The following is a 17,901-nucleotide window of genomic DNA, read 5'->3' as shown; positions in this document are numbered from 1 at the left end:
TTCGAGAGTAAGCATAATTTAATGAAATTTCTATATGCAGCTTAATTCAAGCCTAAAAACCTTATCAATTGGATATCAATGGCCTTTGCATATCAATATACTGTCTATCTTGGTTTTGGATAGCAAAAAAAAAACAGGAGTTAAGAATTTGTTTAAATTCTTAAATCAATTTTTCGTGGTTGCAAACAACGTAATTATAATTTTTCTAATTTATTTTTCTCACACACTTTTCTCTAATATTTTTTTTGTGATAGTGAGCTTCAAAATTTTTGACAAAAATATCGAAAAAAACAACTGCTGTTTTATGTATACTTAACATATACGAAAAATTATTCTTACTTTGAAAAAAAAAACTTTTTTTGCAGCGTTTTCAAGAATGAAAGAAAACAACTACTTAACCTGGCCACATTTGTCAACGCCTGCCCGTGTTCGGAAAAAAAAATGTGCACACATGGGACAAACATATATTCTATTCAGTTTGAGCTCACCAAAAAATAACCAAAGAAAAAAGCCAGCGACACCAAAAAATCAAAAAAAATTTCGATTTAAACTCAGAATGTGAATACTGAGTTTAAATGTTTGATCGAAAAGTTTAGTGGTAAAAAGAACTGGGCCTTTATCTAACACATTTATACTTCCTATGAGCTTATTTGATCATCTCAAACCAATTCAAAAATCATCTGTGAGAAACAGGAAAAAATCGAATTAGTTCTCAATTTTTTGTGCAATTAGTTAACATTATAATTTCAAAAAAATCAAAACAAAGATTTTTCTTTGTTTTGGTTGTGTTGTCAGTAAAAAAAAGAGGAAAAAAGGAAATTAAACTTGTAAGAATTGTAAAAAGCTGCAAAAAACTCAAACTGATTTTTTAAATTCTTTAAAATTATTTGGATTAAGTTTATTAAAACGTTACCTGCCTTAAAACAAGGTTATTCGAACAAAAAATTCATTTTCAGTGTCAATTATTTTAGTCTTTTGAAAAGTATGTGTCGCAGAAAATCAGCCGACAAACAATACGCTGACAAACAAAATTTTGACACTCAGTTTTTTTTCTCATGCTAAAAACTTTCATTTTTAAAAGAAAACAGGTCCTGGCCGGGTTCATACTCAGGACATTGACCCGAAAACTGACGATACTTCTGAGCCAAATGGGCACAGAAGGACGCTGAGGCTGTTTTGATTATAAATCAAATTAGCATGCAAATCAGGGATTCTGTTAGATGCGTTTTTGAAGAAAAAAATTTCAATTGGAAAATGCTTAATTATCGCATACGTAAAAAATCCAAAAAGTGAAGAATTCCAATAAATGTTTTTACTTCAATGAGCATCAATTTTGTCAAGTTTGAGGAAATTGAAAACCGTCAAAACCAAAAACAATAGAAAAAAGTTGAAATGCTCGAATCATATCCTTTTCATAACGGTTCCTTGAGTTTTTCTACGAATTATTTTTTGCAAATGTGAGACAGTTGTCTATTGTTTCATACTTGCTGGTTGCACTGTGTCTAAATTCAACCTTAAGAGCCGTGTCTGTTTTCTGGCTGGTCCTTTAAATTGCTTTAGGTAGAGAGAGTACTTGAGCTAACCAATTTTTTTGATCATTTATCATTTCACTTGAGCCCTGTCGTTAAATGGGATTTTTAAAATCAAAGCACTCAGCTCCACAATAAGCAAAAAGCATTCGAAAGCTAGATAAACAAGTTGAATTTTATTAAAAACTGTTTTCTCCCCAAAAAGTCTAAAAACACAAGATTAAAAGCAAGCATATTCATTATTTTGTGAGGTAAATTTTTTACTAGAAAAGTTTTGTTGTGGTTTAGAATCGTTCACTAATTGTAGGTATAAAAACTTACTGGAATTTTGGAAAAAAGTTTTTTTAAAAAAAAAAAAACAACCATTTAAAGTGCACAACCAGATAAAATGAAATTTGATAAAAAAAATATTTTTTGTGCTCCAACTTCACGTTCGCCATCCTTTCCTTATGAACCTGCTAATTTTTTTGTTGTTATTGCATTTCAATTAGTCGCAAGCAGTTAATTTGCAACTGATTGTATTCATTGGAACTACGATTGGTCAATCAAAAAAGAATACATTTCTGCAAGGTAGAAAATCTTTTTTTCCTGACTATTTTTAACTCTCAAACTAGGCCGTCTTTAAAAAACGCTTTACGGGTAGATGTGCTGAAGACATAATTTTTTATACGCTGCCTTTTGAACATTTTACGAATTTAAAACTAAGAATCGGGTTGAATAAAATGAGTGTTGTTTTCTGCTTCCTCTTCAAATTAATGGCACAAGGACATATCCATACACATCCTTCAAAGAATGATTTATATAAAATGTGGGGACGAACCTAAAATTGTTTTGATACAGATATAATCTGACGTCAAAACAACTATAATGAATCTTTTTTTTTTCTCCTGACTATTTTGTCAACGTTTGGTTCTGTTTTCTTTCCTTACTTCAAATAAACATCAAATTTAAGGTTTAACAAGCGGTTTTGCAAAATTAATTATGACAAACAAAATTATTTGTCATTGCTTAATTAGTACTCATCTTTTTTTTACACAATAGGCCGAACATGCGAACAAAACGTTTACTGAAAACAAGGTTAGCCGGTTGCTGTGCTTGTAGCACAGAATATTCCGACCTTTTTCTTGAATTTTTTTTTTCAAATTGTGTCGTTTTTTGTTTTTCGTAAGATTAGAGAATCTGAACGAAAGCCTAGAACTTCGATAGAAATAAAAGAGCAGATACATTTTTAAAAGTTTGCTTTTAATAATTTTAATTCCTTTTACCTTAAGTTTTATACCCAAAAACTAAATTTTCATGATTTAGTTAGAATTACAAGCCTACTACTATAAATATTTTACAAGACTGCTTGCTCACTTTGTTCGCTCGAAGTTAGCCAAAATGGTGTATCACTCGACCCAGCCCGTCGATTAATTGAAGTACCTGATTTTGCATGAAAAAAGACAAGCAAAAAGTAAACACACCCGATTACCCGATTACAAAATTTTAACCCATTTTCAACGGCCAAAACCAGAGCCATTTTCCCAGCAAGTTGTATGTTTTCATTTTCGAAAATCCATTTCCATATTTTTTATACGTTTTCTATCCTTTTTTAACCATAAAATTCGCCCAATTTTTTTGATGGTATTTACTATTCTAGGTCACTTTTGCATGCTAATATCATGAAAATATATATATATTTCTCCGAATATCCTCAAATTGTAATCAAAAACTATATTTGTTAATTGCAGCAATTTTTACCTCAAACATTTTCTTAATCAACTCAAAGCTATTGTTTTTTGATAACAGCTTATGCGATTTCAGTCAGAAAAAAAAATCAGTTGTCAACTCAGGAAACAGTTTTTGATTCTAAGTTTGTATTTTTATTTAACACCCTGTGATTCCCGAATTGTGTGCCAACTTTTTTATAACTTTACATTATTGAAACTGCTTTTCGAAATGCTTCGGTGATTTATTCACAATTGATAACTAACGGACTCGAAACAAAGTAACAAACGCGTCATTCAATTTTTCCTAATTTCCTAATTTTTTGTTCTCATTCTTGACTCTAGTTTGTTATGGCAAAGAAAAAATTTCAGCGGTCGTGTCTTTCTTTCAAAAAATTTTAGTTAATAATTGAATGTTTTTTTTTTGTGTTTCGATGTTTTTTTTGTGTTTAGTTTTTATTGATTTTGTTCCTGGAACCTAATCTGTTCTAAAGAAAAATAAAAATGTACTACATTTTTTCAATTCTTCACCCCGCCTATAGAAAAATTGAAATGAATTTAAAAAAGGTTGAGCTCGAACAAAATCACATCCACAAGAATAGTTTGGCATTAATTGAATTTAAAAAAATTGTGGGATCCAATGAAGATAGCAGCTCATAATAGGATTAGTCGCCATCTTGACCTTGGCCTAAAAGTTTGATTTCCAAATGAACATTTTCTTTCCAAGAAAACTAAAAGCATTTGGTGTACTAAATGATAGACAGTTTTGTTTCCAACAGGAAGCCACTGAAGATCACCATCAGCAGTAGAAAAATTTAAGGGCATGAAATTGATCATGTACTACAAGAAATCCTAAAAAACGATAACACTGTCAATAATTGAATTATGTAAATTCGTTTTGGTCCTGGAACTCGCTAGTCGTAGGCCCTTGTAACCATTTCGTTCAAACATCGTAGAATTTTTTACAGTATGGTTACTGCCGCTATTAACTGTGACATGTTGCTAAAGCCTCCAAAACGTCTGTAGAGGAAGATAAAAGTTTTTGAGACCTATTACACTCAGCTGAGCCCACACCGCAGTAACCATTGAACGAGTTCAAGAAGAGAATCAGTTTGCAAATGGAAACTGAGAACTTAACTAAAGAATGACTTAAATACATGCATTGAAAAATTTCACATTAATTGTTTTCTCACAAACTCCGCCTTATTTTTAAATACATTCAAAGCATTGAAGCAGTTGTACACTTTATTCAATCTTTTTGAACTTTTATTATGACACCTGTACCCCTATAAAGATTGGCGTAAAAAAACTAAAAATCTCCTCAAAGTTCGACTTTGTTGTATAACGTTCATACAGTTTGACATACTAGTTTTCAAAAGCTGTTGAACTACCTCTTTGAATATTTCAAACAAATACAATTTATAAACAGTGGATGTTCAGCTTTCATTGATGAGAATCCGAACGGAATCACAGTATCGTCTTAACAAACTGTCTTGATTTCGCATTTTGCATTTTTAAAACATGATTCGGAAAAATTAGGTTTGATCATTCATATACAAACACACTGATCTGAACGATTGAGTTTTGAAACATTTATATTAATCAAACAAATGCTTAATTTGAATAAACCTTCCTTGATACTTAAAAATATACACAACTAAATTTTGATAACTCAATTTTTAAATCACAATATTTAGATAGACTAAGTGACTTGTAGAAATGTGAGGGCCAGAACGCAAATAAATTTTACCAAAAACACTCTTGAAAACTGTGCGATGCTTGCAGGTCTTTTTGCCTGTTTCAATTGAATCGGCTGCTTCAGTTTTTTTTAATATAAAGTTTCGCATACATTACATATACCAACACTCAAAGTGGGGCAATTTAAGTTTTTCTGTTGACTGACTTAAAAAAACTCAGAAATATACGATAGAATTTTTCTACTATTGCAGTGTTTTTTCGAAAATAGTTTTTTAGTTTGTAAACTGAAATTTTGAAGCAAATATAAGAACCAAAAAAGGACCTAGGATCGATCTTTGGGGATTTCTTTTGATCACTTATATCAATTTTTAAGTTAAATCACTCAATATGAATTAAAAGAAGTTTATTGTTTCTTCTATTTTAAAAAGTTTTTCTACAATATTTGAAATTTTGTAAAATATTGTTCCGACAACTCGAAGAGTGTAGAGGAACACTCGGTTCGGTTCACTTTTTTCAACCAATTTTTCTGGCTGAAAAAATGCTCATAAGGATTGAACAGGGGCCTCATAATAAATACCTTTTAATCTACTTTGAAATCTAAAAAAAATTTACAGTGTCAAAAAAAACTGTTTAAAAACCGGTCAAATTGGTCTGAATTTTAAAACGCTTTAGGCAAAATTGAAAGAGTCAGTGTGTGTTACTTGCACAGCAGCCAGCTATTTTTGTTCATTTATTAAATCAGTTTTGCAAAAGATCAGAATCAAAATAATTATCATCAAACGGTCGGCGGATGTTAGTTAGGCCTATTTATAAATGAGAACAAAGATAACTGGCTATTGTGCAAGTAGCACAGAATGTTTCGGCCAGTCTTAAAAAAACTACAAAAATTATTTTACCAATTATTTTTTGGCTTGGTATGATAAAGGAATCTGAGCAAACCAGTAGAGTTTAGGCATTTTTGTCAGTCATGTAAAACAATTTTCGAAGACAAATAACAAGAAAACAAAAAAAAAACTAAAATTTTTTTCTAAATAATTTTATAATTTTTTTCAGGTTTTTGATGTTTTTGATTCCTAAGATGAAACTTAAAACTCAAAAATTATCTTCATGAGAGAAAATAAATTTCAAGGCCTAAATTAAGCATAAATAAGCTAATGTAAGCCTGCTCACTCGCTCAAAATTAGACAAAAAATCAAAAATTTCAAACCGGTTTTTCTTGACACTGAGAAATCTTTTTGGAAATTTTTTATGATGGTTCGAATCACAATTAAAAAATCTTTAATATGATATATCACTCAACCCTGTCCGATGATTATTTGTGGTAGCTGATTTTGCGTGGAAAACAAAAAGAAGAAAAAAAACTAAAACACACCCGAATACAAAGTTCCTCCCCATTTTCAATGGTCAAAACGAAAAGTAAATTCAAAAAATTTTTTGAAATTATTCTTGTTTGATGACTATTGAGGCCCGTATTTTGAATTTTCAATCTAAAACAAATATTTTGTCAAGTTTCACTTTGTTGGTTGCCTTAAATTTTAGGATAGGATGTTCACTTTTGACATTAGTTGTACGATTTTGCAATTTTAGAAAGCCTCATTTCGAAAGCCAAATAGCATTTAAAACGTGAAATTGGTACAAAAACGTGAGATTGTCCGATTGGTACAAAACTGCATGCAGACTAATTAGCCCTTGATAAACATATTTGGTTTTCTTACTTCACCTTGTAAAGCAAAATCTGTGCTTCTAGTATTTCGATTAAAGAAGAAATTTTTCTGCATGGATAAAAGTGGTTGCGACACTCTTGATTAATTGTCTTATGATGAACAACTACTCATGTTTCAAATTCAAACATAACCAATAGACAATTGAAAAAAAGTCAAAGAACGCATGGAAACAACAAAATACACTCTTCATATGAATTTTGAATTTTAAAATTTTAAATAGAGGACCTTAAAGCTCTTTGAATTTGAAACACCGTTTACGACTTGCACCTTTTTGATACAATTAACCCAATCTGAGAAAATTGGATTAAAAAGTTTTTTTTTTTCGCTGAGAAGTCTGAAAAAAATCATTTTCCGAAACTAACGAGATGTCGATGATCGTTTTCGTGACTTTCACTCTTTTTCTGTTCAAAAGTGGAGTTTGCCTTCATTTTAACGAATGAAATGAACTGAATAAAAAGACCATAAGTCAAATTGTGAAAAAGTAAATTTGAACCTGAACAAATTTTGAGACTTTTGATGCATGTGAGGAGGGGCGGAAAAGGAAAAAGAGTCATACTCTTGAAAATTGACTTTCGGCAGGTGAAAAAGAATGGTCATAATCACTAAAACTTTTGAACAGTTTATTGAAAAAAGTTTTGTTGCTCCTTTTTCGTAAAGCCTTATTTTTTTAAGCAAAACTCTTGGTGTCTCATTTTAGTTTCTGAATCAGGTTTAATGAGATTTTGATGAAAAAGATAACATAGTAGTGTCTTTTATTTTTACTGGATTTCAGTTTGGAAAAACAAAACTTAAAATGTATGAAGTTTGTTACGTCAATTTTAAATCTGTACAAACTGAACCTAGAATGAAAACAAAAGACTGCAATTTGCAATAACTTCAAATCAAAAGATGAACAGTTTTGCTAAAATCTAGATGTTAAAATTTTTTAAAGTTTTCCAATTTCAAGTCGTGTTTCAATTTTAAGTACTTTTTAATAACTACTCAATTTGTTTTGACTAAATTTTCCGTTAAATCAAAAAGAAAGCTTTTCTGGGTCAAAACGACTGTTTTTAAGAAGCTCGTTTTATATCTAAGCCCTCTAGTTGCTTAAATTTGTTTCTCGCTGCAAAGAGTTTTGTACACCTTCGTTACTTTCATTGTTTGTTATAAAATCTGAAATTCAAGTGATTGGGAAGACTACCAAAATTTAATACATTGCAATAGACCATTTGACAAAAATAGCTCATACGATGAATGTAAAGTAAAGTGCCCACGTGAAAACTGTAGTTAATTAATGGCGTTCTTGTTTGCTCAAATATAAAATTTACTATTCGATAGGCAAGATTGTTGCAATCGGGTACTAGACTTTCCCCGTATAAAAAACTTTGTTCACAGTACTCTTTTCATCCGGAATGATTTCCTGTAAGCCTCTTTTGCCAACCATTTCAGCGCTACAGATATGTTTGTTGTTCTTTAGCATTTTAAATTTTTTTGGTGGGTACAATTTTACCAACTCGTTTTTTCCCTTTATTCGGGTTGATAAGTTTCGGCCTATATTGTATTGGCTTAGTACCCTAATTTTGCGTCTTTAGTAGAGCGAGAAAGTTTTTTGTGTGCGCGTGTGTGTTTTGAGGGTTTTTTGAAAATTGATTTTGGCTTTTTTATTTTCTTTTTTACTGCGAATTATTAAATTTCTTCCTATATTATATCCTTTTAATCGCCTCGTTATTATTTTTGTGCGTTCGTGCGTGTGTGTATTGAGGGTTAGGGGGACCTTATAAATTTTAGGGTTGATAGATTTCGGCCTATATTCATTTGGCTTAATGGCTTTATATTGCTTTTTTCAACGCACAAAAAATCATGTGTTTTTAAAGTGAGAAAGACTGAATAATTTTTTTATTAGTCCTAAGTTTTTTTTGGAATTTTTTTAAAATAGTTTTTTGAAAGTTTTTTGTAAAATTTTTTTGTTTTTTTTCGGCTTGTTAGGTTTCAGCCTACTTTACTTCAAATTACCGGCTTTATATTAATTCATTTGACGAGGAAATGAAATTTTGTGTGTATGTGTGGGTTTTGAGGGTGAGGGGGACTTAATAAATTTATATGAGCTTCGCTGAACTATTTTCGCCCTAAAAGGTTTTCTGCTAATGTATTTTTGGCCTTGTTAACGCTTGATAAAACTTCTTTGTATACTAATTTTACCTTTTACTCTCATGACACGTTAACTAGTCTTATTTTTTTGATAGTCTAGTTTTTCCGATATTTTTTTGTTTAGCGGTTTTCTAGTTTTTGCTTCACCTCTGCGTACAATTTTGCAAGCACTTTGATGAACACAAACATAAGACATTCACTAGTTTTTGCAACAATTAAAACACATTTCAAAGGATATTTGAAAACCCTCGCAGATTGTTTGATCCTCTCAACAATAATTGAAAAGTCTTTCACAAAATGTTTTCTTTAGGCTGTTTTTCAAAATTTCAATTCATGGATCCACAATTTGAAGCCACTATCAGGACTTCATGTTTTTCCTTACGCCCCCTCCTGCTCTTAAACGTAGAGTATTTCTGTTAAACGGTTCAAATTACCAAATAATTGTTCAGAAAGTTTCTGTTTAAAATTTTGATTCAACGAACTTTCCGGAATTATGACGCTTTTTCAAATTAACAAAAAGAAAAGTTTGAGGCCTTAAGACAGAAAAAAAATCTAAAATTCATTGCAAATTTTTTATCAAAACTTGGAAAGGTAAGTCTTTTTAGCCTAAAACAAATATTTTTAACGCTTTTGAAAACCTGAAATTTCAATATATTTTGTCACACAACGCCCAACTATTTTTCGGTATAAGTAATAATTAGTAAATCTTCCCTTTAGTGTCCTTCTATAGGTTCGTTCCTATGTTGCAGACAAAATTGTCATAATAAAGAAAAAAGCATTTCGTCAAAAAATTTGATTGTTCCAATTTTCAAGAGGTTTGAGGTTTATTGATCCTCGTTTAGCAGTATTTTTCCATCCGTTTTTGTTGAGCCACATTAAAAAAAAAACTTGTACAAAATTTATCAAGACAAACCATTTGAAATCTACTTTAGATACCTAAGAAGTATGAAAACAATTTAAAAAAAATTGTAAGCATTTCATTGTTAGACCTAAAACTAAAGATTCCTACAAAAATGGAATTTTCATCAAAAAAATCAAATCACTGGCAGAACTTAGAAACAGAACAATCCTTTTACTATGAATAATAGAACTTTATAAAAGAACAAAAGGCCTTAAACTACCTATTTATAATTTTGCTATGAGCATAAAATGAATTTGTTCAAGAAAGAATAACAAAAACTTAACTTAATAAAATGGAGGCATTTAACTGGAAAAAATTTCGAAAAAGCCACAATTACTAAAACTTCAAAATTTGTCTTGAATGATGATGAACTTAAGAAAAAACCGGATGGAAATAATTGTTTAAAAACACTTATCGAGCAGTAACAAGGCCAAAGAAATTTTCGCCAAATTCAATGGAGCCGAAAACAAAATCGTTGTCATGAAAACCTCCTAAGTCATTATTTTGTACACACCTTTCCAAAAACATATACAAAATTAAATATCAATTTTCCATTCTGAACTACGAAAAATTAGATTAGAAAATGATAACACACTGGCCGAACCAAAAGTGGCACACAACCAAAAGAATACAAAAAATCAGATTCAGTTAGTATAGAAACAAAAAGAGTGAAATAAAAACGCCTTGAAGTACAATTAAATTTGCTCGCAGAAAAAAAATCGGAATGTGATAATTAAGCCGGCAAAACAGAAGCAGAGAAACAAAGCCGATAATTTTTTACAAACAAAATTTTTCCTGTTTGGAAAACAAAACTAGTACTGGCCAGATTTGATTTTGGTACCTCTTGACCAAGTGTGCCCGAGATTCTTAAGATTTGAATTCAATCAAAACCAAGCATGAAATGATTTAGAGAAGAATCTTTTGAGCAAGTTGTTAGCCCAAAAAAACTGTCTCTAAAATAGTCTATTCAATTGGCTCGCTGAAAATTAAAAATTGTTCTGATCAAGCTATTGAAGCAAGGAAGTTTCGAACAAATTCAAGTTGAGACATATCGTAAATTGATCTGTACATTCCAATGAAGGAAGGTTCGCGAAAGTGTCAAGTTTTTCTAAGCAAGCTGTTCCAGCTAAGGAACATTGAAAAATTTCAAGTTATTGCATGAAGGGGTTTGGAGAACAGAAAATTTATGTTTCTTTCTTTCAAAATAAATCATAGAGCATAAAACTCTGCAAAATTTTTCTTTAAGCAAACTTTTCAAGCTATAAATCAAAAGCTTTTCTTTAAGCAAACTTTTCAAGCTATAAATTCAAGTTAATTCTGACTAAATTGGTTCGCACATAACTTACTTTTGTTTTTTCTAATCAGGTTTTTTAAGCGTTGGAACTTCAAAATATTGCTATTTTATTGACCAAAATTATTTCATACACCGAGTCAGTTTTCGATTAGTTCCGGTTTTTCTAGGCAAGCTATCCAAGTTTTGAATTTTTCTCAGCAAACGAATCGAATGGCAAAAGATTTAAATTTTTCTATTTAAGCCATTTAAGTTCTAGAGCAAATTGGTCCGCAAAATTTTTTGGTTGCAGCCATTCAAGCAATGAACCGTTAGCTACAGCCATTATTTCGTTTTTTAGAGCGAATTATTTTGTGAATAGTTAGTTTTCTATGCAAGCAACTAAAACTGAAAAACTTCAAGTTGATTCACAGAGCGAATTAGTTGACGAAAAACTAGTTTTTCTTAGTAAGCTATTTTAGCTATGAATTTTTAAAACGAAGCAAATCGTATAGCGAAAAGTTTAAACTGCTCAATTGGAGCTCTTTCAAACGATGAAACTTTGAAATTTTTCAATTTTTTTTCAGACCAAATCGGATCGGAAAAAGTTTGTTTTTCTAAGCAGAGGTTGCTGTTTTTAGTTGAAATGAATGTAATTGCAAAATGTTGGACAGAAGTGGGCAAGTACTGTATTGCTTTGAAGTTGTATCGTGTTTATTTCGCTCTGATGGTTGCTCTAAATGATTCTTCAACGTTCTGATATAAGCATTTTTAAGCGTTGCGCTCAATAGCCTTATGCTAAACTGATGTCATTCATTTACAGAGGCGGAGGCAAAGCGAATGAGCAGTCAAAATGCAGGCTAGAGCCACTTGCGCATGTAAGATTGGCATAACAGACTGTTTCTCGTTCGGTTAAAAATCTTAATATCCGTTTTGGCTGAGTAGTTTATGAGAAAAATCCAGGTTTTAAAAAATCAACAAAATGTCAAAATAACAAAATGGGCTTGTTTGCGGCCATAACTTGTTTCAGAGAATTTAATGAATAACCGCTTAAAAAGGGGAGATTCCCTCATTTTGTTTTATTGATTGAATCCCTTGAGGAAATGAAAAATTCACAATTAGGTCAAAACTCCCTCTACTGAAAACTTCAAAGACCGTAGAACATGGGATTCAATGAAAAAATACTAGCGAGATATGCAGGCACTTAGAAGGGCAGCTGGTTTTTTTTATTGATCTTTTGTTTCTGAAAACTGGTGCTGCAATTTTTTAGAAAAATTGAAAATTCTGCGAAAAGTTCAAAACTTTTCCAAATCTTCGCAAAAGAACAAACCCAAACAGTTTCATTATACATGTTTCTTTAAAACAGGACCTTACATTAGCCAAAATAAAGAATCAACTTATGCTTTTAAATTTCTTATGCCTAAATAAGCTGAAATATGATTAAATTGAAATTTACCAAGTGGCACCAAATGAGCACTTCATTTGCGACTTAGATTAGAAAAAAAATCTTCGTAATAATACACTTCACTTCGCTTGAGTAAAAACATACAAAAAGATTTGTAATTAAAAGCGCTTGCTGATTGCAAGCGTGAAGATCATAAATTACTGTGCTGGAAGTCCATACTTGCAATCCTCAGCCCCTGGGAAAAAGTGAGTTTGCAGTTGTTTAACACCTTTTAAAGGCAAAAATACCTTCTGAAATCGCTGATTTACTGCTTTCACAAGGTAGCAAGTTCAAGGATGAGTTCTGAATGGTGAAAATTATCTCATGGCTTAACAATTAACCACTTGTTCTCAAAAACTAAATTGATCTTATGATTTAAGTAGTAGCCATTAGTCTAAGAGCAAAATCGATCTTATGATTTAAGTATGAGCCATTTGTTCCCACCAAAGAACGCCCATGATGAATTTTATTTTTATCGACATATTGTACATACAACTTTTTACATCTTTATACAAAGTCAAAACAAACAGAAGTTCTAAGTTACAGCGGCTATTACGATTCGGCGTCATCTACTGCTAGTTTCATGGCGTAGTCTTTGTAGTTGATCACACCCTTCTCCGAGTCCACTGCTCCGTTCAGCATCTCGTCCAGCTCCTCTTGGCTGAATGGCTCACCTTAGAACAAAAACAATTCGAGTTCTGGTTTCCTTTGGTGCTCAATTGATAAAGTTAAACCAAGAAAACTGGATCAATAGATAAATTTTCAATTCCGCTGGGAAATGTGAACATTAAAATCCACTTTCAAAACTGGAAATCGATCACGATTTTTATTACCTTTACCTTTTTGCTGTTGGATAGTGGAGTATGCTTTCCTTTAGAGGAACTGAACTGAACTTGAAAATAAATCGAGCCAAACCACGAAAAATCAAAATTGAGCGTGAACAAACTTTACTTAATGACTTTTTCCTTAAAAAAAACAAAAAAATTACCAAGACCTATATCCGAGTCTTCACTACGTCATTGCTCTTAATAATCAAAAGAAAATTCAATTATTTTTAGTGCAAGTAAATAGCGCCTCAATGACGCAAACAACGAAAAAATCATGATTGCCAAGGAAGTTTCGCCTTCTCAGCTCGTGCAACTGCGGGCAAAATGCGTGAATAAATTACCCTCTTTGGTGACATAATTAGAGATCTCCTCCACTGTGAGGTAGCCCTTCCTGTCTGTGTCCAGGATCTCCAGGGCACGCATGATCTTCTCTTCCGGAGCTGGTCTGTACTTGTGCTCCATCAGAGTCCTACTCATCATGGTCTCGAATCTGTCCAGTTTGATATACCCGGTTGGCTCCTCCTCCTCGCACTGAAAACTAAACTAGTTCAATAACTGAACAAATTTCTTCCGGTTCCAGGGTTCTTCGGGAATCATAAATGCTTTCGGGATCTGCATTATCATAATAGGCCTTTATGACGTGAATAATGAATTCTAATTAGATGCAATGATATATTCTGTTCCACGAAATAAATATTCGCGATCTTTTTAGGTAGGGATTTACTTTCTACACTTCAACTATGTGCTTTCAATGGCCTCTCCGACACCAGTTAACAATAATAATAATTAAACCCAATCATATTCACCTCAGTCAACATATCATGTAATTCGCCCTCGGTGGGACAACAATCTAGAGACCTGATAACTGTTCCTAATTCCCTGAAAAAAATAACGAGGTTACTTTCATTATATTTTTGAGAACTCAAAGTAATTATTCAAATGGATAATTTCAAACCTGACATCAATAGTTTGGTTATTTTCGTGGTCAAAAATTTCGAAAGCGCTTCTGATTTTCTTTTGAATATCCATTAACACAGCGTCTAAAAAATTGTAACATGCAAGTTCGAGAATGAAAAAAAAATGAATATTTTGGTGTCTTTCAATAGGCATTTTTACCTCCAGTTTCCCGTTGACCCTCCATTGGGTTCATATCTGCACCAGTTTCGCCCATTTATAGCAAATCTGAAACATAAATTATCAATCAATCTAGGCTCTATTTGGAGACAAGCTTGCAGTTTCAATCTTTATTATAACAAAAAAAACCCTGGCTACAGTGCAAATGAAATGGAAATTTAGGAACCCTTGTTAGATAAGCATGAAAACTACCTTAATTTTCATGGTAACCAGCATTAGGCACATATGAAAAAAAAACAAAAAAAGTGAGACGGTGTAAAATATTTTACACCGAGACGAAGCTGTCACTTCGCAAACAAGCACAAAAGTGGCAAAAGAGAGCTTTGAAATGCACAAAAACACGATGTTATGCACGTTTTGTCGGTTACCCAAAATTTGGATGAAAATGGAAAGTAATCAACTATAGGCAAAAATGCTAATTTTGCATGTAATAAATTGGAAGGTATAAATCAAATTGAGCATACATTGTACATGTTAGAATTCTCGCAAAGTACATCGATTTAGAAAATTTATGAAATTAAATATTTATTATAAGACCACTTTTTTATGAAACAGATTGCTTTTTTCGGTTCATTTGATGAATTTAAGAAGCATTATCTGTTATAACTTATTATAAAACAAATGTCAAAGCAAGAACAATTCACGTTACAGACTGCCTGCTGCAAAGTGCCACCAAAACTATCATTAATATTTGCGATTGGGGTTAGAATAAGAAGTTACTTCGCAGTATAACACTATGCTGCTTAAGTGGAAAAAATTATTCTTTTTGAGATAAAATTGATCTCTAATTATGATAGAAGCTTTTCTTGGTTGAATAGCTTATTGAAGCAAAAAATAAAATCGCGATATCTTAGCTTGGCTTAAAAACAAAAAAAAAGTTTAACCGTAAAAAACATACTCGGCGGCGATGAATAATCAAGCTACGGCGCGACTCACACGAACTTCAAGCACTCCTGCGTTAGATTACAAGCATGAAGAGTTTCGCAATTTTCATGATAACAGCTTTAAGTAAAGATGAATCGAAATCAAATTTAAAAACTTTGAAAATGAACATGAATCCCATTGAAGCATTTTTAAAGGAAAAATGACCTTCTAAAATGATATAAACTCTTTGCGGTTAAATAGCTTTTTGGAGCAAAAAAAAAATACTTCAATCACTTAATAAAATAAAAGACTTTCTCGAAATTTCTCAATGCAGCGTTATTCACAACGTTAACAGCTTGAAAATGATATATAACTGTTCAATTTATCTTTTCAATTGTGGTACCTGAATTTGCAAGAAAAAAGTCGAACCAAAATTTGGTTGTAGTCACAACTCAATTTGACTTCGCTAACTCAGACCACTTAAGAACGCAAAAACTTCTTAACCCAAACCATTAACTACTAGAAGTATACAATTTAACCTACAGAAATCAAGACTTGATCAATTATCACACATTTATTCTGTTTTAGTTTAATAGCTACAAAAGCTCATAAAATTTCAAAAAAGGTTTGCCCGGAAACTTTTTGCAAGATACAATTGAAAAAGTTAAAAGGGTTTTGTTTCAAAAACAGAGACGAGCTAGGAAAATGAAATACAAGCCGAAATCATTTGGCCAAAATAAAGTTCTAAAGCGAAAAAAAATGAAAATATGCGAAAACAAGGTTAGTTAAAATAGCAAACTGCAGGAGAAAATAAAAACTAAAAAAACTATTATGAAACATGCATTCAGCAAAAAAATGTAAAGTGCGCAACTAAGCTAGCAAAACATAATCAAACAAATCATAAGCCAACTAGCTTTTTAGAAACTGATGATTTACTGTTTGAAAAAAAACAGGTCCTGGTCATATTCGAATTCTTGGTGTCAGGACCATTTGCCCCACGGCAACTGGCCCTATGCCAACTTGCCCTATACTAAATAACCCTACATGAAAACTTGTTCTATGCCAACTTGCCTCATATGACAACTTGTCCTATGCCGTTTGGTCCCAAAATTAACAATTCTAAGTAATTATTTGATGTTCAAATCGATTAATGTATAGGACCAGCAAGTGTTAATGGTAAACTGAACTCGTTTTGAGATAAGAAGGCAAATTGACTCAAAATCGTTTAAATTGAGCCTCAAAAATCATCTAAGCTATAATTTTGTCAATTATACGGAAAATGTGACAATAATCCGCAATTAACGCTATTGAAACAGAAGAAAACACTAATATTTTTGTTTTGCGTCATTGTTTAAATCTTTTCTGTGCAAAATTACAACTTAACTATTATGAGTCAACTTATTGTCTTGTGGGGCAAGTTGGTGTAGGACAAGATGGACTGGAACAAGTTGACTTGGGGCAAAATGACATGTAACCGAATTCTTTACCTCAAGACAAATGACTCAAGAGATTCTGTTAAACAAGTTAAATAAAACAATTTTTCTATCTTCCAATTTGATAACGCCTGTAAATGCAAACGTAATTATTACGCTTTCGAATAAAAGAAAACTTGATTTTTTTGATGGAGCTAAGTAAAATCTAAAGATACACTTTTTTCGTGGAGGAAAATCTATAAATAAAGTTGAAACAAGATTTTCTTCGTTTTTTTTGGCGTCAATTGGCTTTTGGTGTTGCAGAGCGTAACTTTCTTTTCATTTATCAAATGGTTTTGAACTATCAGTTTTTGAAAAAAATCTGAATTCATAACTTAAAAATGAGCATTTGAGCGTGAACAAAATTTTCAGCGCTTCTCCGAAATGCTTACGATATACATAAGTGAATATTCATTTCTTTCAGTAACTCAAGCTGAAAAGCCGGTTGCCATTTGTTGACGTGAATATTAAACATCAATTAAAATGAGAAAAGGACAAAGTTTAGCGAACAACGGATAAAAACTGTTAACATAGCCAACAGATAATTAGAAAAAGAAAATGAACGCAAGAAAACAAAAAAACTGACTAGTTTTTTGAAAAAATTTGAACTTTCGAACATTAAAAAATAAAAAACAAGTGGCCTTAAATCTGTTTGAAATTCGGGATTTATTTGTGATTGACACTTTTTTTGATAAAATTAACACTATTTGAGAAAAATTGATGGAAAAACGCTTTGAAAGAGAACGGGTAACAGCAAGGGAACGAGCCTCATAATTACTGTGTCTTTGAGCATGAGCACTACTAGCCGATCTTCAATGTATAACAGTTGAAAAAATGTACCAATTTGGCTGTTTATATCAACCAAGTCATTAACAAAGTTGAGGCATTTCGCTAGTACTTTGTGTTATTGTCTTAATAAGACTCCATAAAAATTAACTACATCTCTCTCGGATTTTTAATTGGAAGTATTGTTTGGCAACAAAAAACCACAAGTCAAAAAAAAATTTACTTATTTTTCAATAAATGGCCCGCTGGAAATACACTGTTTGAAATCACTTCTTCTTCATCAATCAAAAGTCTCGCACTTTTTTTATGAAATTGATTTTTCACGCATAATTTGGAAAACATCAAAAAACATATATTTTCTGACCACGAATACTTTCGATTACTAACGTAACCAATGCCTTTTAAGTGTTAAAACAGAA

General features: G+C 31.7%; 2 protein-coding genes across 4 annotated transcripts in view; one reads left to right on the top strand and one right to left on the bottom strand.

Moving 5' to 3' along the window:
* LOC134845631 (metal transporter nramp1 homolog) overlaps positions 1-17,901 on the top strand; it is a 505,909-nt gene that overhangs the window by 109,147 nt on the left and 378,861 nt on the right. The gene's annotated exons all lie outside the window — the stretch shown is intronic.
* LOC134845635 (dynein regulatory complex protein 8-like) overlaps positions 12,744-17,901 on the bottom strand; it is a 302,647-nt gene continuing 297,489 nt past the window's right edge. The window contains exons 2-6 of the mRNA XM_063862646.1: positions 14,343-14,410; positions 14,182-14,266; positions 14,033-14,105; positions 13,568-13,757; positions 12,744-13,073 (exon numbers count right to left, since the gene is read on the bottom strand). Of these exons, the coding sequence (XP_063718716.1) occupies positions 12,952-13,073; positions 13,568-13,757; positions 14,033-14,105; positions 14,182-14,266; positions 14,343-14,397 (525 nt within the window). The 5' untranslated portion in view covers positions 14,398-14,410 and the 3' untranslated portion in view covers positions 12,744-12,951. The remainder of the gene's footprint in view (positions 13,074-13,567; positions 13,758-14,032; positions 14,106-14,181; positions 14,267-14,342; positions 14,411-17,901) is intronic.

Source organism: Symsagittifera roscoffensis, chromosome 5, assembly GCF_963678635.1.
Source record: "Symsagittifera roscoffensis chromosome 5, txSymRosc1.1, whole genome shotgun sequence".
NCBI lineage: Eukaryota > Metazoa > Xenacoelomorpha > Acoela > Convolutidae > Symsagittifera > Symsagittifera roscoffensis.
This window is presented reverse-complemented; position numbering and strand designations above follow the sequence as displayed.